This window comes from Cuculus canorus, chromosome 17 (assembly GCF_017976375.1).
Source record: "Cuculus canorus isolate bCucCan1 chromosome 17, bCucCan1.pri, whole genome shotgun sequence".
NCBI lineage: Eukaryota > Metazoa > Chordata > Aves > Cuculiformes > Cuculidae > Cuculus > Cuculus canorus.
The window spans coordinates 6,412,367-6,438,289 of NC_071417.1; the positions used below are offsets into that span (position 1 = coordinate 6,412,367).

The 25,923-nt window shown below is 44.1% G+C and overlaps 1 protein-coding gene across 3 annotated transcripts; it reads right to left on the bottom strand.

Annotated features, from left to right (window-relative positions):
* Positions 1–176: 176 nt before the first annotated feature.
* Positions 177–25,519, bottom strand: PATZ1 (POZ/BTB and AT hook containing zinc finger 1). 3 transcript variants are annotated; one of them, XM_054082566.1, is made up of 6 exons: positions 24,224–25,519; positions 21,875–21,938; positions 18,544–18,615; positions 14,558–14,729; positions 8,895–9,032; positions 177–7,176 (listed from the first exon to the last, which is right to left on the bottom strand). In XM_054082566.1, the coding sequence occupies exons 1-6, from the start codon at positions 25,459–25,461 to the stop codon at positions 6,758–6,760; spliced, it is 2,103 nt and encodes a 700-aa protein (XP_053938541.1). In that variant the 5' UTR covers positions 25,462–25,519; the 3' UTR covers positions 177–6,757. The 3 variants fall into 3 exon arrangements, with proteins under 3 accessions (XP_053938541.1, XP_053938542.1, XP_053938543.1); XM_054082567.1 differs by lacking the exon at positions 18,544–18,615; XM_054082568.1 differs by lacking the exon at positions 18,544–18,615 and having other exon boundaries at positions 6,996–7,176; positions 8,895–8,967.
* Positions 25,520–25,923: the final 404 nt, after the last annotated feature.

The window sequence follows — 25,923 nt, forward strand, 5'->3', positions numbered from 1 at the left end:
AACTGTGTTTGGAAAGAGGAAGATTTCAAGATGAGAAGTGCAGGCTGTCTCTCTGTGCACGCTCTGCCCTCAGTCTCCAGGAAATGAATGCATGCAGCCTGCAGAGTTTCATTCTCTTTTGGTTTATTACTTTTTAAAAATCAGTTTTTGTATCCCCTTCTACAGAGGCTTCACCTTCCAACAGAACATACAAAAAATACACACAATAGGAAAAAAAAAAAAGATAGGTAGGTAAGTTGCTTTATACAAACAGGTCCCTAAGAACCCAAAAGGCTAAAACAGGCTTGGTTTCAATAGAAGCAGGCCCATAAATAGGCAAGAGACTTCATTCAAGTAGGGAAAGAGTCATCCATCCTCACCTAAGATCCTTTCTTGCTCACACTGAAGACAATGGGAGGATTCCCAACTTCAGTAGCAGGATTGGGATTCATCAGAGCCAGTGGCAAACTTCTCTGCTCCTTCCCTTCCAAGGCACTGTCTCTTCCATATGGCATGCAGCCAGGGAAAAATGGCAGTTTTCCTGGCTCATCCTGCACTGACGTTTCAGTTGTTCACTCTACATGACATCAGAGAACAGCCTTTTATTTTCTCTCTTACACTGTGTATTTGCACTAACTGCAGCAAACTTCCAGATTACAAGAGTACTGAAGAGAAATTCTGAGCCCAACAGCAAGGCCTGGTTGACTGTTTAAGAGCCAGCAGTTAGTCTGAAAACTTCGCAGAGGGCATGTAAAAATTGCCTGGAGAAGGCACCAGTTTATAGATGCAGCAGCCAAAAAGTAATTAGCAAGCATGAGACACATATTGTAAAAGCACTTACCCAAGTTCACTATGTGACTCAAGAGCATTTATGGCTGCCAGTGGCCATGTGAAGTGATCCCATGGTCCACATGGAACCCAGGAGCTGGGAGAGAGTCACTGGAACATCAGTGAGACACCAGTTACCTCCTTCCTCCAGCACATCTCAACTCAGATCACTTCCAGGTCTCCAAAACTGCAGTACAAGTAGAGAAGCCAACCAGGAAAAGCTTAATTCACACAAAACCTGAGAGCAGATCAACGATGCCAGGCAATATTTAAATTAGTTCAAATATTTCACCTTTCAGGTAGAATGTGGCCAAATATTTAACTTTGCATTATGCCTGAAGTCAGTGAGGCCAAGCATTTGTAGCAGAGTTCAGCAGCACAATTTGGCATGTCAATGGAATCTGGAAACTTTCTTACCCAAGGGTACCCAAGGGTTATCATAATCTGATTTGAAAGACGGGAACAAAACAGAAGAGGCTAGAGATGACACACCATGTTAATTCTTCACAATCAGGCAGTCATTATCCACTACCACAGAGCAAACAACTGTGGCTTTTCATAAACATGCTTGAACCATTCCAGCCATCACCACAACCCCTCACAGCCAGATGTCCTGCTCCTCTTCTGCACCACTTTGCAGTTAGGTCACAGAATTAGTTTTAAGATTTTTTTTTTTTCATTTTAGCCAAACAGTTCTCTGTTTGTTTTTTTTCTGGCTCTTTGCAGAGCAGCACTCTGCAGAGCAGGCACAGGCACTGACATAGGAACAAGTGGAGGGTGAAGATGCCACAGGAGCAGGCAGGCAGACACGATGTCAGTGCTGCTGCTGACTCTGCCACAGCAGACGTGGCATCCAGCTGCAGCACCAGAGTGTTGCCTCCCTGCGGTCCAGGCTCTGTGCTTCAGAACACACAGCCTCCTTACAGGGACAACCAGCAGCAGAGTGGGCTGGAAGCCAGATCTGTTCCCAAAGGCTCATTCACAATAGCTGAAGGATCTTGTTTTGAAAAGGATGCTCAGGATAAAAAAACAGGACTCTCTCAGCAGACAGGAATCTTTCAGAATATGTTTTCCCTTCAAAGTTCTCCTACTGGGTTCTTTTTCCCATTTGCTCATTTGTTTTGTCTTTCAGGGTGGAACAAAGAACATAAGCTCAGAGATTCACTGCGAGCTTGTGTTCTGTTCAGTTAAAACTCAGGTACTGCACCCAGGCAAACGGTGGATGGCAAAAAGCTGGCTTAAAATACATTAAAATATTTGTAATGCTGTTAAGGTATATTCATAATGCTGAGAATGCCAACACATTCTGTGGTTTTGTTTGGCATTTGCTCTCAGAGTTTCTGCCATGCGGAACAATTGAAAATATCTGATTATATTTGTGGGTGATAAAGAAAAGCCTTTTCTGTTTCATTACTGAAAATTTTGGTAGCTCTTTTTTACTTTGTCCATTTATCTCTCATGAAATCCAAAGACAGCTCTTGCCCTCCATTTGTTTTTTTCAACACTGAAGTCTGGAGTTCCTTTCAAGTTTACTTTGGCATCTACTTCCTCAAGCAAGCACCTTAAAAAAAAATCAAAGCTGGAGGTGGCACCCCACTCCAGTCTCAAGACAGAAGTTCAGATATTGATTTCTAAGAACAAAGATTTAGTGAAAAAACAAGACACTAAAGTTACAACAGAGCCTACAAAATCTAGGTTAGCTTTCATACTATCAATTCAATTAGTTGAGTTAGATAGACATTCAGTTACACAGCTCTTCTATTCAAGTCATTCCTTACTGCTGACAGCAGCTGAGGGAGGAAACAATAATTTAAGGGAATATGTGGGAAATCAATATTCCCCAAGTCACTGGCACTCAAACAGGTCTAAAATTGCGACTGGGCATTTGTGATTATGCCAAAGATTGGCAGGAAGACCAATTCCACACCATCTTATTGTTCTAGGCTTTAAAAACAAACAAAACAATCATCTCCCCCAACACAGACTACTTTGCCCTACCAGAGTTAAGGCACTGGATTGAGAGAAGGAAAAATCTGTGTTCAGTTTCTGGTTCTGCTATCAATTTCCCATGTCAACATGGGCAAATCACTTCAGATTACGAGCTCACAGGCACCACGTTACCATGCATCAGGTGAGCTACACCACATCTGACTGCACACATCTAGCACATGACAAATGCAAGGTCAAGTCACTCAACTCAGTATGGAATAAAGTCCCATTACATTGCTTTACCTTGCATTTGTTGTAGAAAAACAGGATATAAAGGTCAATTCAGACATCCAAAGAAGCCTGACAATAAGTCTGTGCCCCTACATTCAACAGAAGACTTAAGCATGCATGCAAGTGGTTTTTAGTCCATCTTTATTCACTCACTCCCCTAGGAGTATATATTCCTTTTTTGTCTGTTTTTAATGGTTAGATTATAAATGTTTGAAGATGTTTTCATCACACTAAATACACAAGAGCCTGAGCCTCAGTTGAGGGGTTTAATGGACTTCAATAACGCAAAGAAATACTGTAACTCTCATTATCAAAATTTGAATGAACTGAATGAACCGCAGTTCCATTCCTGGTAGGGAAGTGCAGACTCCAGCACTGAACTGCAGTCCCACCAAAGATGACAAGGGAAGGAGGGCTGGCCCAACATGAGAACTATCATCTACACACTGATATGCCAATTAAAAACAGAATGGAGAGAAGTTAAGGGAGCCTGCAGCTCAAGGCATGTTAATCATTTCCCCTTCTACCTCTGAATTGAACTTACAAGGCTGAGTTTTCTATTCGGATCTGTCTTCCGTTCTAGGAAAAGCAGACATTTCTGAAAGTACATTACTATCCAAAATGGAACACTATGCTCCCAAAGAAGCAAAACACTCTGAAAATACATCGCTGCTAAAGATCTGCCCAGCCTACTGCTGGCATGAATCCACACCAGTCTCTTGGGCTGGTGCAAATCTCACCCTTTTACATCAGGATGACCCAGGACTGTCATTTCAGGATCATTAACGTCCTGCCCGATTGTTTCCCCTGTCCACTAGACTGAGAAGTAAGTAGCTTTCATTCAATGTATTCATGACAACTTAGTAAGCATTTTCTTTGACGAGCAAAATGCAGAGTTAGTGTTTTAGGCAGCTTCCTTTCTAGTTCAAGGCTTTTCATTTCTTTCATCAGGTTAAATTCTGTAGTGTTCAAAATTAAATTCAGACACACACAGCCAAAATCCAACCCACTGGTAACACCAATGTCAGTGGAGCTCAGTGTAGGCTGAAAACATCTTATATCCTTAACCTGGCTTTCGGAGTTGAATTTTGCAACAAGTGCACCCTCTCTCAGTGCATGTAGGAACACTAGGGACACAAACTTACATCTTTCAGAATACAGCTTCAATTCAAACTTTCCTGGTGGCTTAAATGTGAGCCGCTAGTGAATCAGAGTGACCGTGACTGCATTTGCTAATCCTGGTGAATTGTTACGCTGACTGGAAAGCCTCCTGTACCTGGACTTGCTTGGCAATTTACAAAGCCATCTCATGATGGTCTGGATTTGTAAGGTGTTTTAAAATGTTATCTTACCTTTCCCAAATGTCCTGTTTCCATTTTCCAATTAAGATTACCAGTACATTAATAGAAATTCCACAAAGCTTTAGTTTGAAGGCGGGTTGTTTTGTTTTGGTTTTCCCCCCTTTTAAATACATCTCATAACTATTCCAGGGATTCTTGAGGAAGATGAATGGAAAACAACATGTTCTTCAGTCTCACAACACAGATTTATAGCAAAAGTCCACTGCAACATGCTCTCAAGTTAGAAAGTGCTGGTGCTATAAAGAAAAAGCCATTGATTATTTATCCTTGCTTTATAATACTCGAGAACAAGTACAAAAAAGTAGCTTCTCAGAAGAGGAAGCTGGGGCTTCTAAGTCTGTAGAACTTAGGGCACCATTCCAAAATCCATATGCTCACAAAAGGCTCTATAATTCTAACACAAAACCAAAACAGAAATGTGTCTTATCACAGTCTTGCATTAGCCGCAGGGGTTAGATCAGGAGCACCTGGGCAACACAGGTTGTGGCCCAACCGCAGCTTGTGGCTGCATTCACATTTCACACAGACGTGTCTCCTGCAGGACGCGGTCTGTCCTGCTCCAGCACCATCTTAACAGTGGAGACAGCTACTGTTTCACAGAATGCAAGTCTGGTGTGGGACTGGGGCTCTTCAGGAGGACCTTTCTGGATGTATTCAGTACACACAGCAACTTTGTTTACCCAATTACTGCTTAAGCCTTTGTTCATTAACCTGACAGCAAGTGTGAGAAAACTTTTTCAAAGATGAGGAATTAAGGAACAAATTAGTGAGCTGACCTACGTGACTTTGGGCATCAACCACAGAGCCATCATTATAACTCAGAGCATTCCTAACTCCTAACCCTGTGTTAATTAAACAACATTTATACCTGGATTTGGTACATAAAGACCTTGACAACTTACATGGGAAGAGGAGGGTCAAAAAAAACCCCATTATTTCTGCATTCTTTCAGATCAAATGGAACCTCCAACAGCCTAGAGACCAGCTTCTTTGCATTCTGTAATCAATTCTTTTTCAGACAGACGCTGTTTGCAATTCTCATCTCTTATAGTAGAAACTCCCTTCTCTGGAAAAGGAAGGAGTACAACCAGCTTTTGCAAATCTGACTAGAGGCATATCAAGAGAACACAACTGCAGCCAAACAGCCCAGGTCACTGGAAGTGCGGTACCATGCAGAGAGAGATTACTGCCCTATTTACTGGTTCTCGTTTGCACACCTTTGTGACAGGTGGCGAAGTTTCTCAAAAACCAGACAGAACAAGGGGATGCAAAGTTACGTACTAACTTCTTTAATAGTCCAACCCAATTAACCAAAATCACCCCAAAATAAACCCCTGGGTTTATTCACACTAAACAAGTCAGTGGTACATAGTGTTACCCGATAGCTGAGCATGTTTACACCCTAGCTCCCTATATGAAAAATGAGCACCAGTCAACCAGACTGCAATGGTGTTTTTCCTTCCTTTCTTTTCTTTTTTTTTTTCCATAAAACTATTTCTTTCATAGACTTAAAACAACCAACTAGCCAAGTTATTAATTATGGTACATCTTAAAAAAAAATTAATACTAACCCTAATGTGACTGCTGTTTTCAGAGTGCTCTGTGTATTGCCTTAGACTGGCTTTTCAGTAGCATTTCACTACAACAGGTCCTAAAATAATAATAATAATAATAATAGAGAATTAAAAAACGGACAGCAAGTTTAATCATTAAAAGTAACAAAACCAACCTGTTCTGCATGGTGATTTTTGTCAGCAGTTCAGTTCTGCTGCAGCACTCACAGCCTCACAAATGGCAGAAGGGGGACAAATTCTCTCACCTTCTTTAAATTTTTGTTTTTGAAAGGACAATTGCATTGTAACCTGCTAGGTACCACAGGGCATTTTTCTTAATGTTATATTCAATAATGGGTCAATAATGGGTCTGTTTCTAAAACTTACTGTTTTTCTGAGGCAAGTTAGGGAAGGTGGGGAATAGAGAGAGAACAGAAGCAGAGTGCCCTGCAGCTGTAGCTCCTCTGGTGCCTCGGTCACTAGGACTGTCTAATTCTCAGATCAGTGCTGGCAACTTTTACTTATCCTAGAAGATCATGATGAAACACCAGCAGCATCCTCTAAAACTCCATTTGGTGTTTTAGGACATATCTCCTATTCAAGGTCACCATCTTCTGTAATTGATCAGCTCAGAAGCACTTTCTCCCTCTCTCCAGGGAAGGTTTAAAGGTGGAATAGGCATGAGACAAAGAGGGAAGCTAAAATGAATAAAAAATTCTCAGCTATAGAACCAAATTTCATTATTTCCTCGTTCATTCACAGCATCTTATCATTACAGCCAGACTGCTGCTTTGCTTTGTGAAGAGCCAGCTGATCTCATTTCTCCTCTGGCCCCATTGGTTGCTGGTCGACCTCTGGATCCACTAAGGATGACGCAAACGCTGACTGGACGATCTGAAACCCAAATGACTCCAGGAGAGACATGTTCTGTTGGGGTGAAAAGGGGGATCCTAGAGCAGGACCGAGGTCCCCCAGTGGGCCACCAAGAGCCCTGACGTGAACTTTCTGTATGTGTTTGTTCAGATAAGACTTAGATCTGAAAAAGCTGCCACATTCAGGGCAAGGGTACTTCTTCTCTCCTTCCGTCTCCACTTTGTTTTTGCTGACTGCCATGTCACATGAGAAGGACCCGTTGGTGCTCTGTTTCTCAGGAGTCTTGAGGTCACTGGTGTCAGAGAGGTCTCCGTATGAATCAGAACTCTCAATCGGGTCCGAATGTGAGCATTTCTGGCCTTCTACAGGAAAAAGAAAAGAGATGTTTTCAGAGTCTTATCTCCCTCCAAAGAATCATTTAATGTGCATTTAAATATATGATATGGTTGCCACCCAATTTCACTAATTCTTGTCATGACAGAATGATACACACTTAACATTGCAATCCCTCGTATTCTAAAGCCCCTGACCACAGCTCTTCTCTATACAAAGCCACATCCAGGTTTTATTATGAATTTGTCATGATACTGAATGAATACATAATGGATCTTTGGTTTACACAACACTTTTTTGAAACCCAAATGCGTCTCAGCACATTTATACCTCAGGCACTACAAAAGGACAGGTGTAACGATGAGTTTTTAACTGGAAATTCAGCAAAACAGCAATGAGCTATGGCAATTTTAGAAGCGCAATTCCATTTAGCCTTGAGGAACTCTATTTTACAAGTAAGTGCAACACTGTTAGAAGTCAACTTCATAATTTAGAATTGCTGTGACGTGAAACAGGAGGGAGGCCAGGGACACTCCTTTCTTTATGTCATTTGTATACATATCCGGGCCAAGCCATTGATATGTCCAGAGTGTTCCCATTCTCCGCTGGCAGAAAGCCAAGGAAGTTTGTCCATACTTTTTGCTCACTGCATATGAATGAGCGTGGGAAACCCAGACGTGCTCCCTAAACAGGTCTCTGAATACAAATAAGCTGTATCTAGTGTTAATTCTGAAAGACCAAAGAACCACTTGGCACAACCCAAAAGACAGATTTGCTCTGGACTCGGCATTACAAACCAAACAGGATATGCATGAAATCAATACACCACTGAGCTGGAGTAATGCTCTGTTAAGTCAGCACACCACCCAAAACCAAAGGGCTTCTGTGGTAACTCTATCAGGACTTCAACAGAAAAAAATTAAACAACCTTAGCTTTCTGCTGGCACAGACTTTGTTTAACCCAGCCTGCTGTGCTCTCCCGGGCAAGGAAAAAAAAAAGCTTTTTTGGGACAATCATGATTTTGAAGACTATTCTGATGTTTCAGTTTCACCAGGAATACTGACAGCTCAAACCAAGTAAAAATCTACACAGATTAACACAAAGATTTACGTATCCGAAGTTAAATACTCTTTAGCTATTCTTAAAAAATCTTTTTTTTCCCCAGGAGATAAATGCAGATTAAACCCCCCAAAAAGTAAGCGAACTATTACCACCCTCTATCTCTCCTCCCCAACAGCAGGATTAAAAGGGTAAGTTTAACTACAGAGAGCTGCACGGCTCCTCATCAACCTGAAGATGAATACTGCTTTCACCATTCAAGAATTTTTATGAGCTGCATTCTGTGACTCCTCCTTCTTTCACCCCGAATCAGAAACAGTTTGGCTAACGCGAGACTCAAGTGTAGTGGGACTAAGGAATGGACAAGGATTTGCATCCCTCAGGCAAAATTCACATGCTGATTGCTGCTAGGAAGATGGTCAGGATGAACTAACATGGCTTTTTCAATCTCTAACATCAAAGAAGCTGCCAAAAAATCAAATACTCTTGTGTCCCTCTCCTTCCCCCCAGCTATCCGAGGACAGAGTTATATGCTGTACCATGCTATGCAATTTCTCTGCATCTCCCTAAGCATCTTTCCAGTGTTTTCCCTGTCCTTTCCTCTCCCCCTTCCTCATGCCCAGCCCAACAACCCACAACACAAAGCTCTGCACAGAGCAGCAAGGTGCAGAGCAGCGAGTCTCTTGCCTTTGATGCCATAGGTCCTGACGCAGTGGAACGCTGCTCCCCCATTCGGGATGGACTCCTGGTGCCTGGAGACCTGGGGAAGGGGAACACCGTGGTGGGTTTTAACATGGACCTTTAAGTAGGAGGCAGAGGAGAAACCTAAACAAGATAAAAGGAGATGAGATCCTGCCAGCAGCAAAGACACATGTCTGCCTTCCCTGTTCTTTTAATTATTTCTGGCTCCTACTCCCTATAACAAATGTGCTGTTACGTGAGCTGGATTTCTGGTTACTACAGCGTGCCCAAGGAGGATCTCCAGGCACCATTGGGCAATGAATGCCAAGCACACCTTTCATCAGGCCTCATTTGCTTTTTGGAAGTCGTAATGAAAGAACAGCCTCCTTGAGGAGAAAAACTCTATGGAATAAACTCAGCTGATGACATGAAACCTAGAAAAAGGCAAAAGAGACATGACACAAATAGACACCAATGCCTCTTCACCAATTTTATGCTGTTTCATTTATTTTAATTAAAAAATGCCTTAATCATCTCATAATACTTTGGGAGACAGTCCAAATTAGTTTATCCTCTGTGCTGCTAAGATCCGAAGGAATGCCAGTTACGAGCATCCTATTTGGTACGCTTTCCCCTCAGGTTTCCAGTATTTACATGACTCCCAAAAGGCACAAACTACTGAGCTTCAAGGTATAAAATTTTGTTTCATAGTAATATTTGAAATACATTTTGTCCGTTCAGCTCATCCTGAGTTTTAAAAAACAGACTAAAACTCATATTTTGTCAGCAGTTAACAAAAAAACCCCTGAAACGAAATGTCAGTATTTGTTAGCTCTGATTTGCAAGTCCAAACCACTCACATTAAAAACATTTATTTCAAACAACCGACTTATTAACAAAACAGGTTTTTACATTTGTGCATGTGCTTTTTTAAATTGTTATTGAAGTCTCACAAATATGGCCCTTTCCTTTAATCAATCAACTATATCACATATATTTTGGAATGTTTTAAAATTCAGATCATAATCAGATTTGCGAGTCATACATTTGGCCCATATGTAAGGCATAAAGAAGACAGAGTTTTAAAGACTGCCTACACAAGTAAGTCCATCAACAACCACTTTAATTCTCTATTAAATTTTGCACAGAATATTATCATACTTTCATGTTCTAAACATTTTCCTTTAAAAACTAAGAACACAAGTTTTACCATCACAGACACAGAGCTCAAGGTTCCCTTTCTGGACAGAGAAAACCCAATACCTAGACGGTTTTTTAAACCAATACAGCATTTATAACACAAGCCCTCGCAAGAGAACTTTCATAGCAATGCTTTGCTTTAAATATGAATAGATACGCTTCTGTAAAGCCATTTCAATAGTGCTATAGCTGCATTGACATTGATGACATATAATATTTTATATCGGGAAGGATGTAGAACCAATACTGCATCCTGGGTGGATGCTCTGATAGCAGCTCCTAGTCCCAGTGCTAGATTTTACCATGATTGTGGATTTATACCAGAATTCCCTGTGCCTAACCAACAGGAAATCTCTCTACCAAACCTGCCAGGATTAAAGATCACCCAGGGGTCATTGAGGATTCGATGCACAGGACCTGAGGAGCAGGACAGAACTCCACAGCATCCCAAGGGGAAAGGACAGACTGCAGAACACCAACGAGACCGTTGCTGTAATGACCCCAAGTTGGAGAGACATCACATTTGAAGGGACCAGGCATGTACAACACTCAAAATACAATGGAGCGGAATCAACTAGGCAGGGTCATTCAGGGAATTCATGTACAGATGTTGTCCTCCCAAAATCATGCCAGGCCTGCCCTTGAATACAAAATACTGTGCTGCACATCTCACTGGGCCACAGAATATGTTTTTCTAAACACCAAACACTCACTTTAGGCATGGAAAGACCACTTGTCTGACTGGTAGAGAAGAGGACATGATGTGCCGATACAATGGTGATACTCCTCACGACAAGGCACCTCCCTTACTTCATATGTGTGTCCAATAACCACGTGTGAGCCTCTTCACATAGCAACGCACTCAGTTCTCTCTGCCAATCACCAAGTAAGGACCACATACAGGTATTCAGTAGTTTTCTGTACTACACAGGAAAATCTGAAGCTGTAATCTCTGCTATACAGTATTTTTTCTGAGCTCTGCAATTTCTATTTGTAGAGTACATTGTTTTATATAATCAAAACTGCCTGCAAAGTGCTAGCTCCCCTTTATGCGCTTGGCAGATGAACGTGTGAGTCATCAACTTCCACCAAAGCAGTGAGAATGCCACCACTTCACAGGACACTGCCTAAAGTGAGATTTTTTTAGTTGTTTCTACCCTATTTTTTCTCTGAAGCACTTAGCACTGGTCTTCTTTTTCCCACCAGACCTTCATTATGCATGCCTGTCCTAGGAAGATGGGGGATTCATAGACAATAATCCCTTACTTTTAAAAATGTCTTTAAACAAGAAGCCAGGCTAATATAGAGGAGGAAGTGGTGGTATTTTTTCAAAGAAGGAATGTATTTATCGCTTTACCCATACTCACCTTTGCAGAGCAGATTACTTCTTCATACAGAGGAACCAATACTAAAAACATGCATAGAGAGGAAATGATCCGCTTTATGTAAATGGGATCTATTCCTCGATTTTCAGATAACACCTCCAAGGAGACAGGCTCCATAAATCACTGCGGGATGCTCCTTTTTAAAAAATTCCAATGTGGAACATCTGGAGAGTGCCTTGCTCTAATCAACTCTGCATCCACCAGGAAATATAACACGATTCATCTTAGTGTAAAGAAAAATTCCATCTAACTTGTCATTGGAGTATTTATACCCTTCCTAATTTGACTTTTATGAAACAAACAATGCATACGTGTCTGAAACAGAAAATGAATCTTCTGAGCTGCACCAGTTCTAGACCTGCCATCATAATCGATCTTAGGGTCTTTGAAAAAGCCCATACAAGCAAATAAAGTTCCTAAGTATGGCAACAAAAGATAACGTAATAACATAGCAGGAATAGGTCTTTTATTTGAACTGATTAAAGATACTTTTTCTTAAAAAGTGAGGACTGAGGGTTAGTTTCCATAAGACCACTTTAGAAAAATTCTTAAAAAAAAAAAAGTCTTAGAAAACAACTATATTGCACAACTTCCCTCATTTAACAAAACAGGTGCTTCCATATTTATTCGAAGCATAAATTAAGAAAATAACCTGGATGGCAATTTTTGGACAGTATACTGCCATTTCATAAAATAAATAAATAAATGGCCTCAGCAGATGGGCACAGGTGTGACACGGCAAGCCTGCGGCTGCTGATTCCAGCTAAGTACTGAGCTCCCCATCTCCCAAATCCAGTAAACATTTAGGAGAACATGAGACACTTGATGAAGTTCCACAGAAAGACGCTCAGCCTGCTGGGGTACACTGAGGCGTTCCAAGCTGTGTCTCCAACACTGGGACATGTGCAGCTGTCTCACAGTCACCTTTCCACCCACTGCTTTTTTTGGTGGGCCAACATCCAAACATCTCTCTACAAGCACCTTGGGTATTCTTGCTTGATAATTCCTGTATCGAGGACTCAGCAATTCCCATATTGAGAGCCTGACAATTCCTATATCGAGGGCTCGACAGTTCCTATATCCAGAACAAGCTAAGCTCCAATTCAGCAGTTCCTCAGCACATCAGCTAAGGAAAAATAAACCAAACCCCACCGTGCAAGCACCCCGTCATGGCACAGCTGCAGCCCGGCGAGGCACGTGGCCTCTCACTGCACCAGTGCTACCAAATAGGTGTTCAAATTCAGAAATTTTTCACTTTACTTCATCTTGCCACACTCTACAATTTAAAAGACATCTATTTAAATATCTACTTAAAACAGTGAACATTATGATTTGATTCCAGAACACTTTGGATTCAAATTTTTGCTGTCATGGATCATAAATCTGTATTTAAAATTCACTGCACATAACAATGAGTTCATACTACGGCTGTTTGACAAATCCAGTCTGTAACTTCCCTTTTGTAGGAATTTTAACACAGGGTAGATACTTAACAATAATTCACCAGAATAATCACCTTCATCAGAATAATCACCTTTCCCCAGTAAAACTGAAATTCACAGCAGACTGAATTCTGACAACACACATGAAATACACGAATTGTATGAAGAAAGCAGTTGCTTAAAGTCTGCTGTACAACAGTTTCCCTATCCTTCTGCAGGAAAGTGCACATTTTATTCAAATCTCCCCTGCACACTTAGCCTGTAAAACGTGAATAAATAATGCAGTGCTTTCATTGTTTGAACACCAGACTTGCCTTTGTCACGCTGGCTGAGTTCCTGAAGGGCTGCAGTGACATCCAGTGGTAGTTAGGTCGAAACTCAAGCTTACAGATGTTTGAAAAAACACAATTCTTCCCAACCCCTATGAGTTTCTGCTTGGCACCATGATCAGCTGAAGGAGAGCAAGATGGTGCCTGGATCTTGGACAGCATCCTCCAGGTTGCTACCACAAAAATGATTGGGATAAGAGTAAGCCTTCAGCTGAAATGGAGGCCAGGCTTCATGTTGTACCATCTACCTGGAGCTTCAGAATCTGAAGGTGTCCAGCCCAGATGCCTTTCCCTTCACACTGTTAACATCACTGCCAGGACCTGACACTTCCACTGATGGAAATACTTCCCTTGCAATTTAATGTCTTTCATTGCCCATCATCTCTTCATTATCCAAAAGTTCCCTGGACAGTTCTGACATTAAACACAGAACAGCTTTGTTGTCTCAAAGGATTTCACCTCTCTTAAATCAGAAAAGGTAACACACATCATCAAAAAATGGCTCATTAGAAAAAACAAGATCCCAAAACGCACCAGCAACCTCTTCCAACACATTCAGCGGTCTGTACCCCCATGCGAGCCAACAGTGTATTTTGAAGTTGTGTATTAATCATTCAGAAAAAGGCACCAAGAAGTCAAAATTATTTTTCCAGCTTGCTTTACATCCCACAAAGCCTAAATTTACAACTCTCTTTAAGTGAAGAGTACCACATACAGATGGAAAAGCTCCAACAGCTCTTAGTCGTATGGTTTAGTTTTAGGTAGTCCTATGAGGAATAGGGGGTTGGACTTGATAATCTCTACGGGTCCTTTCCAACTTGAGATATTCTAGCATTCTATGAAAAGCTGTATCTGTTCAAATAAAGGTAAAACTCATTTCTAGCACTCTTTACAAAACTTGTTTTAGAAATCTGTTATTACAAGGCAATTCATTGGGTGAAGAGGGAGAAGCAGCTTGACTCTTCTGCTGCACCAGGAGGTTAAGCAAGACTGATCATATAATGTAGATATTTATGTACAGTGTATAATTTTCAGCTTGGTGTGTATTTCAAAGATTTTTCTTCCAAACTGAATGCAAAGACTCAAGTACCATGGTTATTTTATAGGGATCTGCTCTTTAGCAAATAAAATCTTAAAACTGTCCAGAAACAATTTGCTTCAGCTATGTAAAAAGGTTAAGCCTTCCATTAGAAAAACATGGACACATGTATAGTATGACCTCGTCCTTTTGCAGACAGCGTCACAAAGCCTTTCAGCTTCCCTCCAGTGCTGCCCCATCCCACTGAAATAAAAAAAAACAGCTTCTTCATTACCTCGGTTACAGATAGTGCAGAAATTGCTTGGTCCTTCACTATGTTTCTTCAAATGATCGGCCATATACGCGGCTCGCAAGTACTTCCCACACACCTGGCAGGGAACTTTGTCTTCGTGACACGCTAGGTGTGAGCGCAGTCGGTCACGGGTGGCAAAGGAAGCATTACAGGTCTGCAGATACAAGAAGAACCATGTGATTCATCTGCTCTGCTAAAAGAATTGATATTGTCCAATACATTCGGTATTCTTTAAATAACTTACACCCTGTGCAACCACACACACACGACATGATGATGCACAAACCATTTTCTCACAAAAGCAAAATTCAGATCACAAAAGTACTGCCCAAAATGTGATCTTACTTCCCAAAAGAATTAAGAAAGCAGAAAACAGCTCTAACATTATACAGACAGTAAAACTTAAATCAAGATAGAGTAGTAAAGCCTTATCTCCATCTACAAGATTTATTTATCTACAAGATCTATTACCCCATCTACAAGAAGGGTTGCAGGGAGGATCTGGGGAACTACAGGCCTGTCAATCTGACCTCAGTGCCAGGGAAAGTCATGGAACAGGTAATCTTGAGTGCTACCATGAAGCACATGCAAGAAAACTGGGTGATCAGGCCCAGTCAACATGGGTATACAAAAGGCAGGTCATGCCAAACTAACCTGATAGCCTTCTATGACAAAATGACTTCACTACTGGATAAGGGAAAGGCTGTGGATGTAGTCTTCTTAGACTTCAGTAAAGCCTTTGACACAGTTTCTCACAGCATTCTGCTTCAGAAACTGTCTGCCTCTGGACTGGATGGGCGCACACTCTCCTGGGTGGAAAACTGGTTGGATGGCCGGGCCCAGAGAGTGGTGGTACATGGAGTTAACTCCAGCTGGAGGCCAGTTACAAGTGGGGTTCCTCAGGGCTCAGTACTGGGTCCCCGTTCAATGTCTTTATCAATGACCTGGATGAAGGCATTGAGTGCACCCTCAGCAAGTCTGCAGATGACACTAAGCTGGGTGGAAGCGTGGATCTGCTGGAGGGTAGGGAGGCTCTGCAAAGGGATCTGAACAGGCTGGACTGCTGGGCTGAGACCAACGGCATGAGGTTTAACAAGGCCAAATGCCGGGTCCTGCACTTGGGGCACAACAACCCTATGCAGTGCTACAGGTTGGGAGAAGTCTGGCTAGAAAGCTGCCTAGAGGAGAAGGACCTGGGGGTGTTGGTTGACAGCCGACTGAACATGAGCCAGCAGTGTGCCCAAGTGGCCAAGAAGGCCAACGGCCTCTTGGCTTGCATCAGAAACAGCGTGACCAGCAGGTCCAGGGAGGTTATTCTCCCTCTGTACTTGGCACTGGTGAGACCGCACCTTGAGTACTGTGTTCAGTTCTGGGCCCCTCACCACAAGAAGGATGTTGAGGCTCTGGAGTGTGTCCAGAGAAGAGCAACGAGGCTGGTGAGGGGGCTGGAGAACAAGTCATACGAGGAGCGGCAGAGAGAGCTGGGGTTGTTTAGCCTGGAGAAGAGGAGGCTGAGGGGAGACCTTATTGCTTTCTACAACTACCTGAAAGGAGGTTGTGGAGAGGAGGGAGCTGGCCTCTTCTCCCAAATGACAGGGGACAGGACAAGGGGGAATGGCCTGAAGGTCTGCCAGGGGAGGTTCAGGCTGGATATCAGAAAAAAATTCTTCACAGAAAGAGTCATTGGGCACTGGAACAGGCTGCCCAGGGAGGTGGTTGAGTTACCTTCCCTGGAGGTATTTAAGAAACGAGCTGATGAAGTGCTTAGGGACATGGTTTAGGGAGTGTTAGGAATGGTTGGACTCGATGATGCAGTGGGTCCTTTCCAACCTGGTGATTCTATGATTCTATGATCTCCTATCTGAGGATGAAGATATTAAAACTTTAAGTAATATTTAACAAAAGAAACAGCACAAACCACTTAATTCCATTTAGAGTAGATTCTGCCATTTCTGAGCCATTACCATTGCTTTAGACCACTCAAAATGTCCTCTCTGTCATTGTCCTAAGTTTCACTCCTTGATCTGATCAATCTCACTTCAGCACACAGAAAGTCTTTGAAGTATGAAGACACACACAAAGCATCGGAGAACTGGCTGGGATGAGGATGTGTCAAAAGACAGTAAAGAGCTCTCCTGGTGCCACAGCAGCAGTGCAGACAAACGCTGCAAATGAAGCCTCAGAACTGAGCAGGTATCAGCGTATGGCACTGTAATCGGTTTATCACTTACCCCTGATCAAGGTATCACATTCCACTTACTGCCAGGAAACAAGCTTGATTTGGTATAAGATAATATTGATTCTACCTGCCCACTTCCCAGACACAATCCATAGGATGAGGTGAGTGCAGGCTCCCTCCCTCCTTTGTAATCACAGCACTGGCAGGCATGCACGTACGTAGCCTGCTATAACAGCCCAACAGTTCTGAACAGTTTGCTTTGTCTCTGATGCACGGAGGGAAATACACCACCAGGGTATTAAAGACACAGTCTGGAACCACTGCTCAATAGCGCAAGTGGTAAAACAGGCAAGCATACCCTAGCATGACCGGAGCAAGTGGGCAGCAGTGAATTAATGACTGTACAGTGTTTCAGTTATACCACCTTTATATAAAATAATGCAAGTTTGAGATGTATAAACGGAGCCCTCTAACAGGTTATAGGAGACTACTGAGTGAGTGGGGAACTGGTTACATTCTGTTATTTCAAGTATCAGCATGTAAACTACTGTTTCAACAGAGACAGACTTGTTAAAGTAACACTCCCGGTACAACTACAAAATTACAATTTCAAGTAAGTGAAACTGATAATACAGAAGAGGATAACCCAAATAATTTAGTTAATTAAGAACTCAATTAAAAAGGTATTGAAGGCAGCGGAAAAGCACCTATCAATTTCAACACGCTTTCCCCTTGCTAGATCCTATGGGGTGTTTCAGTGTGCCAAATGCCGACAGAGCTGAGGCTCCTCTGCAGCCAGCGCAAGGCCTAGCACCTCAGAGGATCGGGACTTTATAGAAACATGGAATGGTTTGGGTTGGAAGGGACCTTAAAGATCATCCAGTTCTAATCCTCTTGCCGTGGGCAGGGACAAACTTAGACAGTAGTGACATTCTCCGGATTTCTGTGATACACACAGTTCAGCTGAACTCACCACACCAAGACTCTTAAATTATGAGCAGTTAAGATTAAGAGGCAAAGCTCAGAATGTGAAAGATTTGTCTTAGTTTGAAATCTCACTACACAGCGCTGGGCAAAACAGGTGCAGCTTGCGCTTTACTGAAGTGTTTCTAGGGGGAAGCACTCACTTAGGGCGGGATTCCAGCACTGACTCTTAACCCATCTGTTGGGTATCAACTAAAGATAGGTAACAAGGCAATCGGGGATGGCAGCCAGAAGATCCACCATCAGCACGTCTGGCCACGCTGAGCCACAGTGAGCTTCCGCACAAAACACTGGGACCGCAGACCGGGAATAAACCACATAAACACAGGGATGCCAGAAGCAAAGCTGCATCTGTCCCACTGGAAGCTTATCGAGTTCAAAGCTTAGGGAAAGGCAATATAACCATTTGTGTGTTTGATTTCTCACTCTTGCTGCTGAGCTGAGCGAAGTTCACCCTGGATAAGCAATATAGTAAATATATCTGCAGAGAAGCTTCAAAAAAATTAAGTCCAGTGGAGAAAGCAAGAAGCAGTTCAGCTGAATCGTAACAATGGGAGACAGGACTAGGTTTAAAGGAAAACCCAAAGTTAACGGTCCAATAGTTAATATTTATAAAAGGTATAGAGAAAAAAAAAGTTTTATTTTACAAAAAGATGTGAAGTGCTAAATAAGTGCTAAGTATTTATAATCAATTGTTAATCACAGCAGAAAACCCTCCAGTGCTTTCCTATCAAACATTGCACAGGTATATAAATAGATCAAAAATAATATATATAAAGTTTAAAAAACATTGTTTAAGAAATACCTCTTGAAGTTTCAACTTTTCTATGGATGTGGATGTCTCTGAGCTTATTCCATGGTGGCTGCCATTTTCCTGCTAATAGGCAGGAAGTAAGAGAAATTAGGACAGGAAGAAACTCATTCTGCATTGAAATCAATGGGAAAAGCACTGGACTTGGGGTGCCAATTTTAGGTTTACTTAAATAACTAGATCTTTGACAAAAGTTATGCTTTAATTTAACCTGCATTTTTCTCTTTTTTACTTAAATTGCTAGAAGAACAAACTGTCTCTTTTCCTCTGAGAAGGAGCAAACTCCAGTTTTCTCCCCATGTTCTTTCACGTCCACAGATTTTTAGGCCACCATTTCCTCCCACGAAGCACGTAACTTTGGTACCACTCACACTCTAAAGCATACAACCCAGCTTTGCCCACTCCTGTGACACATCAGCAAACTGAGCTACCCTGTTGTGGCCAGAAAACTGACTTACCCACTCTCCTACACCACGTACTCGACTGTCGGATTAAATCACCACTGCAATAACCTAGGGGAGAGGATCCAGAGTGCCATTTGGTGTCAGTCAAGGCTGGACACCACAGCAACTCTTTGGATCCAACTGCTCAGCTGCCTTGTCTCTGTGGGGGCCTTCCCTGTCCTGAGTCTATTTAAACAGTAATTAAAAGGCTGGGATCCGGTCTTTGTCTGGCATCTGGTGCTACAGGGGCTGGAATTTAGTATAGTTTTTTTAAGATCTGTGAAGCACAACTGTTGCTTCAGGGGGATGAGTGCAGGATTACATGCTGAGCACTAACAACTACTGCTGTTGCATGATGTTCAGCTGCAACTGTCCTGCTTCTCATAGTTTCATTTTATTTATTCTGAAGTTGGGCTGACACCTTCACGCTCTGTTTTGGTAGTCCAAAACTGTCCCGTGATGCCACACCAACAGAACATCAACTACCCACTGGTTTGCCAAGACACATGAGGGTTCCGGTAAGCGGCCAGTGGATTTTGGTTAAATCGTAACAGAACACGGCTTCCAAGAATGCCACTAGGATAGAGGGTTCTGGAAAGCTTTCCTGTTTACTGACAGAGCACTTCTCTTCTGCAGCAAACATCAACAAAGCGTGACAGTAACAGGAATTTTCAACACGAACTCAACATTCAAAAAGGATGCTTGATGCTTCTCAGGCTGCTCTCGCAGGGAGCTAATCTGCCAAACAAAATCAACGGGAAAAGATAATGGAAAATGGCAAAACAACACGCCAATATTAAGCCGTTTTCCTTCTTAGGGGCCAGATTCTGTGCTCAGATACATGTCATGAAAAAGAAGTGTAACCAGTTATGAGATAAACACAAGGAGAACGTTATCAATTTATACATCAGCTTTCAGATGTGAAACAGATTCCTAGTGTGATGGTGTTCCTTCTGTGGTTTGTACCCTGTATAGCAGATCTGTGCATATTTAAGAGAACTTCCTAAATCTGACAGGATATTAAGCATGTTTTTGCAGACAGCTCCTTAACACATTTTCTATATCTTAAGATTTACGAAAAATTAACTTTGCGGGTTAAGCAGTCAAAACTCAAACCCAATCCACACCTGAATGACAACCCCACCTCTGTCCTGATGCTGGTACCCTATAGCCCGCACCTTTTAACTGAAATCAACAAGGCACACAGTATTATGGCACTTTAAACAACACATAATGAGAAAGACTGTTCTTAGAAACTGCTATCAGAAAATACATGTGTGCAAGTAGACCGAGTTGCGCTTGGCTGTATGATCTCAGCTTCCATATTTCTTGACCTTCTCACTCTCATTGTACCCTCTGATTCACACTGACAGAGTTTATATTTAATATTCTTAAATCAATCAGAAACCTATGAACAAATTAACAGGCATCAACTGGCAGAGGATGATCCATGTCTATCAACATTATTCATAACCTGTGTTCATTCAGTAACCTTGATATCACCTGGCAAAAGATTATGCTGGGACCTGAACATTCACTTCTGTACCTAAATACCAATATATACTTATGGAAAAAAATCCATACTTGCCCTCAGTTCATCTACCCAGACCCCTTGCTATCCGCAAACTGTGAAATCTTTTTATGAGTGGAACTTTCCAATTTATAGAAATCTGTAGCCCCTAAATCATCTTAAGAAGCTCAAACCAATCTAAGGCTTTATATAGAATATGCAGCTAAATTAACGTGAAGGCTCCATGGCCTGATTTCAAAGGTGCTGGGTTTCCACAGATCATGCAGAGGTCAACAGAAACCTTGGGTGGCTCTAGGAGTCTGAAAAAATGTGCAGTGTAATATTAAAGCTGCAAAATGTTTCCAAACTCTCATAATTTGGAGGAAACATAGGAGAAGTGTGTCAAGACATAGGGAAAAAAAAAAAGCAGACCAGGAAGCAGCAGCCACGCAGGGCTGAGCAAGTTCATGACATATGGTTGAAAATCTTAGAAGAAAAAAAAACCCCTAACCTTCACTGTCTTCAAAGAAACTGAAAATCATCTTTATTCCAACTGCCTTTAAATGAATAATTATTTAAATATTTTAGAGGGGGACCGAGCTGGAGACTGTTCGGCCAACAAATGTGTTACAAGTCTGCCCAACGACTACATGAGGGCAGTGGGTGATAGTGGAAGCTGATTCTGAGCTTTGGTTTTAATTAATACTTCCAGGCACCTTTTAAAGCTCTCTGCAAGTTGATTAGAAAATATATTTCTTGATTTGATCTTTCAAACCCTAACGAGTAATTTATTAACTGTAAAAAGCCACATACAACATCGTGACGATAACTGTCTAGGATACTGTGATGCTGTCATCTCTGTTCCCCTGGGAGAGAAAAAAGCTTCCAGTTTTGCTCAGTGCAATGTTCTGAAGGTTATGTGATAAAAAAAAAAAAAAGAGTATCTTTGCAAGTTATGAAAATCCACAAATTTTATTTGAAATTGTTCTAAAAAATGAAGTCATCGTCAGAGCCTCCTGTCGGCAAACATTGTGATAAAAACGGGGAGAGGTGGAGAGAGTTGTCTGTGATGTTGCTTCTAAGCCGGGGGAGAAGGTGACTGGGTGAGAGATGCAGGGTGAACCTGGGACAGAGCAGCAGGAGAACATCTGGTAGAGGGGAGGGGCTAGGAGGATAGCGCTATGGGTGACACAAAGGGCTGGGAGATGGGAGGGACGTAAAGCAGCGTTTGCTGTCCCATGCTGTCATCTACAAATGTTTATCCCAACTCACACGTACGTGGGATTTTTACTGATACTCCGTAACTGCCTGCGCACACAAACACGATGCCAAGGATTGCCCGTACGTCGGTCTCGGTCCCGCCAGCTCCTACCTGACACTTGTGGGGTCTCTCCGAGGTGTGCACCTGCTTGATGTGCCCGTTCAGGTGGTCTGGCCTCGAGAGAAAACACACAGAGCACTTAAAACAAGTACTGAGAATAAACCCATAATTTTAACGAAACAAAACAAAAGCGAAGAGCCCCGTGGTGCATCTATGACAAGCATAGCAATATTCAGCTTTCCAAGACCCAGACTGTTAGCAGCTGGAACACTGCTCGGGAAGCACCCTCGCTAAAAATCTCCGTTTCCTCAGGAAGAAATTATGACTGAGTGAGCAGAGCGAACAGGGAATATAAGCTACAGTTTTCATGACTGCATGTCCCCTTCCAAATCCTGTTTAGATCTTGATAATGGGGGCAACTTTGATTTACAGCTGCTGAATATTTGAAAATCAGACCCTTTTGGTTTGTGTTCCAAACGCCAGCTTTGAGCACCTCTGTGTAACGAGACTGACTGAACTCTGCTGCTGCAACACATTTCCTACCAGCAAGATAAAAAAGCACTGTCCTAACTCACAGTGCGGCTGGGAAACTGCAGAAATACAAATACAGTGAGGTTCCCAACTAGAAGGTGCAATGGAAGAGCAAATCATTACTGAAAAAAGATCATCTTCACAACCAGTAAAGCCTACTTCGAAGAAGAGAGGGCTGAATAGCTGCAGATTTTCCTGGTGGGAGTTTCTCCTAGTGGCAAGAAAGCTTTTCATTGTATGAGGCCAAAACTGCTTGGAAACAAGTTCTCCATCCTCTCCTCCCCCAACTCCCCAGCTGCGCCAATGAGAGGGCGCGGGATGGAATTCCTGCACTGCAGACAGAAAATAGACCAGCTTGGCAGTCAGGCTGCTTGCCTTGATGTCCCTGCGGGCTGGAGCGGTGTAACCAGAGAGACAGGCTGGGGTCCCTCCCAGCCCCTCAAGCCTGGCAGCCCACCACGCTGCACTACTGAGTGGAGAAAAGGATGGCGGAACCAGATTTCCAAAATCCCTTGGCTGCTTCCACGACTGGATACTGAAACTTAAAGAAAGTGTCTCCACTTTTCATTCATACTTTGGTTTTACAAAGAAGTGTAGACACTTGTCGTTTACTTCTATAGCAGCAGTACTGCCTGTTTACATTAACTTACTGGGAAAAATGAGAACTCAACAATGATCTTGCACTTTTCCTTGTCGACAAAAACCTTTCATACAACAACAGCAGAAACCTTTAAGCGTCAATAAAAATAATAAGAATTGGCAGGTGATCCCAGGCAGCACTTTAACAATAAAAATACTCCCACTTCCAGCTATAGGTGGAATGTTCATGTTATGACTTTCCATCTCTATGTTTCTAGTCCTTATGAAGCTGCATCCTTAATTACTGCAGATTTTAAAACGAGAGTCTACATTTTTTAAATTTATTTCAGTAACAAAAAGTTCCTCTGTCAAAGAGAGTGAGCGGGAACACAATTTCCTACATCTGTACAGTGGGGACAACTGTAGACCTAGTAGCCTTTGGATTTGTTTTGGTATCGGGGTTCCTTCCCTCCTGCTGTAACCAATCGACTGCTGTGGAAAATAACACGGAGTGCAGGCATCCCCCACCCCCCGCTACTTCCAGCCTCAAAGCCAGCACCAAACTTCCCAACAAGTTTTGAATTCGTTAACTCAGACTACGAGATACCACTAACACAACTACGTGTATCAAACTACTTATTAAATTAACTCCCACAAACAGCGACATCAGCAACATGAAATGCATGGCTCTTACGTATGTTGCAGGGCAGACAGAGGATCCCCTTCAGAAGGATGCAAACCCAAAGGACACAAAGACCATGTATTAAAAGATACTTGACGCTGCAGCCCTTGAAATCTCACCTCTTCCTTCACATTTGGGTGATAAAAACCATTACAAACTAAGAGAAATGAAGGGAAGTTAAGAAAAAGAAAATTTAAAATGGATACAAGAAAAAGAATAACCTTGCGATGTATTAATATTCGCACTTCAACAGCACCTTCAAACCAGCTGTGAGTCAGCAGTCTCAGGACCCCGATGTGAGGCAGGTACCTATTTCGCTACCCATTACCCATTCCACAGAGGAGTAATTCGAGAGACAAACCGATCTGCCCAAGGACAGGCAAGCACTGAACCTGAAGCCAGCTCCTCCCAGTTCTATGACTTAATTACTTCTAAACCCTTTCAAGAGAGGGCAGAATAGCATCCCAGTGGAATGATGGAAATCTCACTTCTCAAGAAGTCACAGTCAAACTAGCGTAAGTACCAACTGTTCTTGTTTCCCAAGGGATAGGAAAGACAACTTCCTAGGTTTCTGTTGGTGTCCATGGTCCTTACCAGTACTCTCTTACCTGGAGAAGCCTTTCCCACAGCTCTGGCAGATGTAGGGCTTTCCCACAGAGCCATCATGAGATCGAACGTGATAGGACATCCTGTCTTTCCGCTTGAACCGTAAGCCACACACCGGGCAAGAGTAAGGCTTCTCACCGGAGTGCGACAGCTTGTGCCGATTCAGGTGGTATACGTCCCGAAAGATCTTGCCACAGATCTCACAGGCCACCTGTTTCCTCGTCCGGCTTCTTTTGCGGGGCGCATCGGGGTCGTCCTGACCAGGAACACCATTTTCACCCAGTCTTGGGGCTGGGATGTCTATGTAACCCAGTTGTAAGCTTGTCACACCATGTTGAGCCTCATGCTGACGAAGACGATTAGCATCCGTGAACACCTTCCCACAGAGGCCACAGGGCAGGATACCGGCCTCTCGCAGGCCTCCGGGGGTGCCGAACATCATGGAGTCCAAGAGATTGGCTTTTCGGGGACGCCCTCTGCCCCTCTTTGTGCCCAGGGTGGGGGCACTCGCAGCAACGTTCTGGAAAGGGGAGGCCAGGAGCGGCGGAGACAGCGGCCCTGCCACCATGGGCAGGCGGTCCACGCCCTGTAGGACAGGCAGGGAGGACTGCGCAGCAGTCAACGCTGCCCGTGCTGCCTCTTCTTCGGGCATGCCTGCGATGCCATTGCCATTGGGCGCCAAGGCAGCACCGTTGGTCATGTCAAGAGGGAAGCTGAGGTCTGCAGCCCCCGGGCGGAAAAGCATGATGTCAGGGCGCGTGGGGGGGACAAGGATCTGCACATTGGACTGCTTGATGACCTCCTGGCAGATGTCAATCACGGAGCGCATCAGCAGGAACTTGGCGGCCGTCATGAGCTCCGGGAAGCTCTCCAACCGCACCACGATGCGCGAGGTGTAGGCGAAGTCCAGGATGTCTCCAAACACCTTGGAGCTGATGGTGTGCATCTCCAGCTCCCGCCCGCCGGCCGCTGCGCCGGCCGCCGACTCCGCGCCCTCCGCGCCGCCGCCGTCGCCCGGCTGCGCGCTGAACACCGACTCGAAGTACTCGCTGCAGGCGGCCAGCACGGCGCGGTGCGCGGGGAAGCTCTCGTCGCCCACGCGCAGCAGCACGTCGCAAAAGCGGCCGCCGTTCTTGCGCTGCTGGTTGAGGCTGTGCAGCATGTCGGCGCTGTGCCGGCTCACCTGGTACGTGTAGCAGCCCGCGGCGGCCCCGCCGCCCGCCTCGCTCACCCGCTCCATGGGGCCGCGCCACCCGCCGCCACCCGCAGGGGGCGCGCGCTCCCCGCCCGCCTCTGCTCCCCGCCCCTGCCCGGGCCGGCGGCGGCGGCGCGCGCGGCGCCCCCCGCGCGGCGCGAGAGACCGCGGGGGGGTGTGGGGGGGCGGCGAGACAAAAGGCGCGGGCGGCGCGGGGGCGCGCGCGGGCTCGGCCTGGAACGCCGCCGCGAGGCGCCGCGCGCGGGGACCGCTGCGGGAAGGGGCGCGTGCGGCGCGAGCCGGCGGGGAACGGGGGGGCAGGGGGCTCCGGCGGCGGCGGCTCCGGGCTGCCGGCTCCGTCCGCGCCCGTGTGTTTGGAGCGGAGGAAAGATGGCAGCGGCCGCACTTCCTCTTGCACTTTCACCCCTGGGGGGAGGAGAAGGAGGGGGCGATACCACCCCCCCTACGAAAATCCAGCGGGGCCCCCCGGCCACCGCCCCCCGACCC

Coding starts and splice junctions, on each gene's coding strand:
- PATZ1 (XM_054082566.1), bottom strand. CDS start 25,461: ATGGAGCGGGTGAGCGAGGCGGGCGGCGGGGCCGCCGCGGGCTGCTAC. Junction 9,033..14,557: donor CTGCACTATCTGTAACCGAG/GTAATGAAGAAG, acceptor TATCTTGTTTAG/GTTTCTCCTCTGCCTCCTAC. Junction 7,177..8,894: donor CAGGACCTATGGCATCAAAG/GCAAGAGACTCG, acceptor TTTTTCCTGTAG/AAGGCCAGAAATGCTCACAT.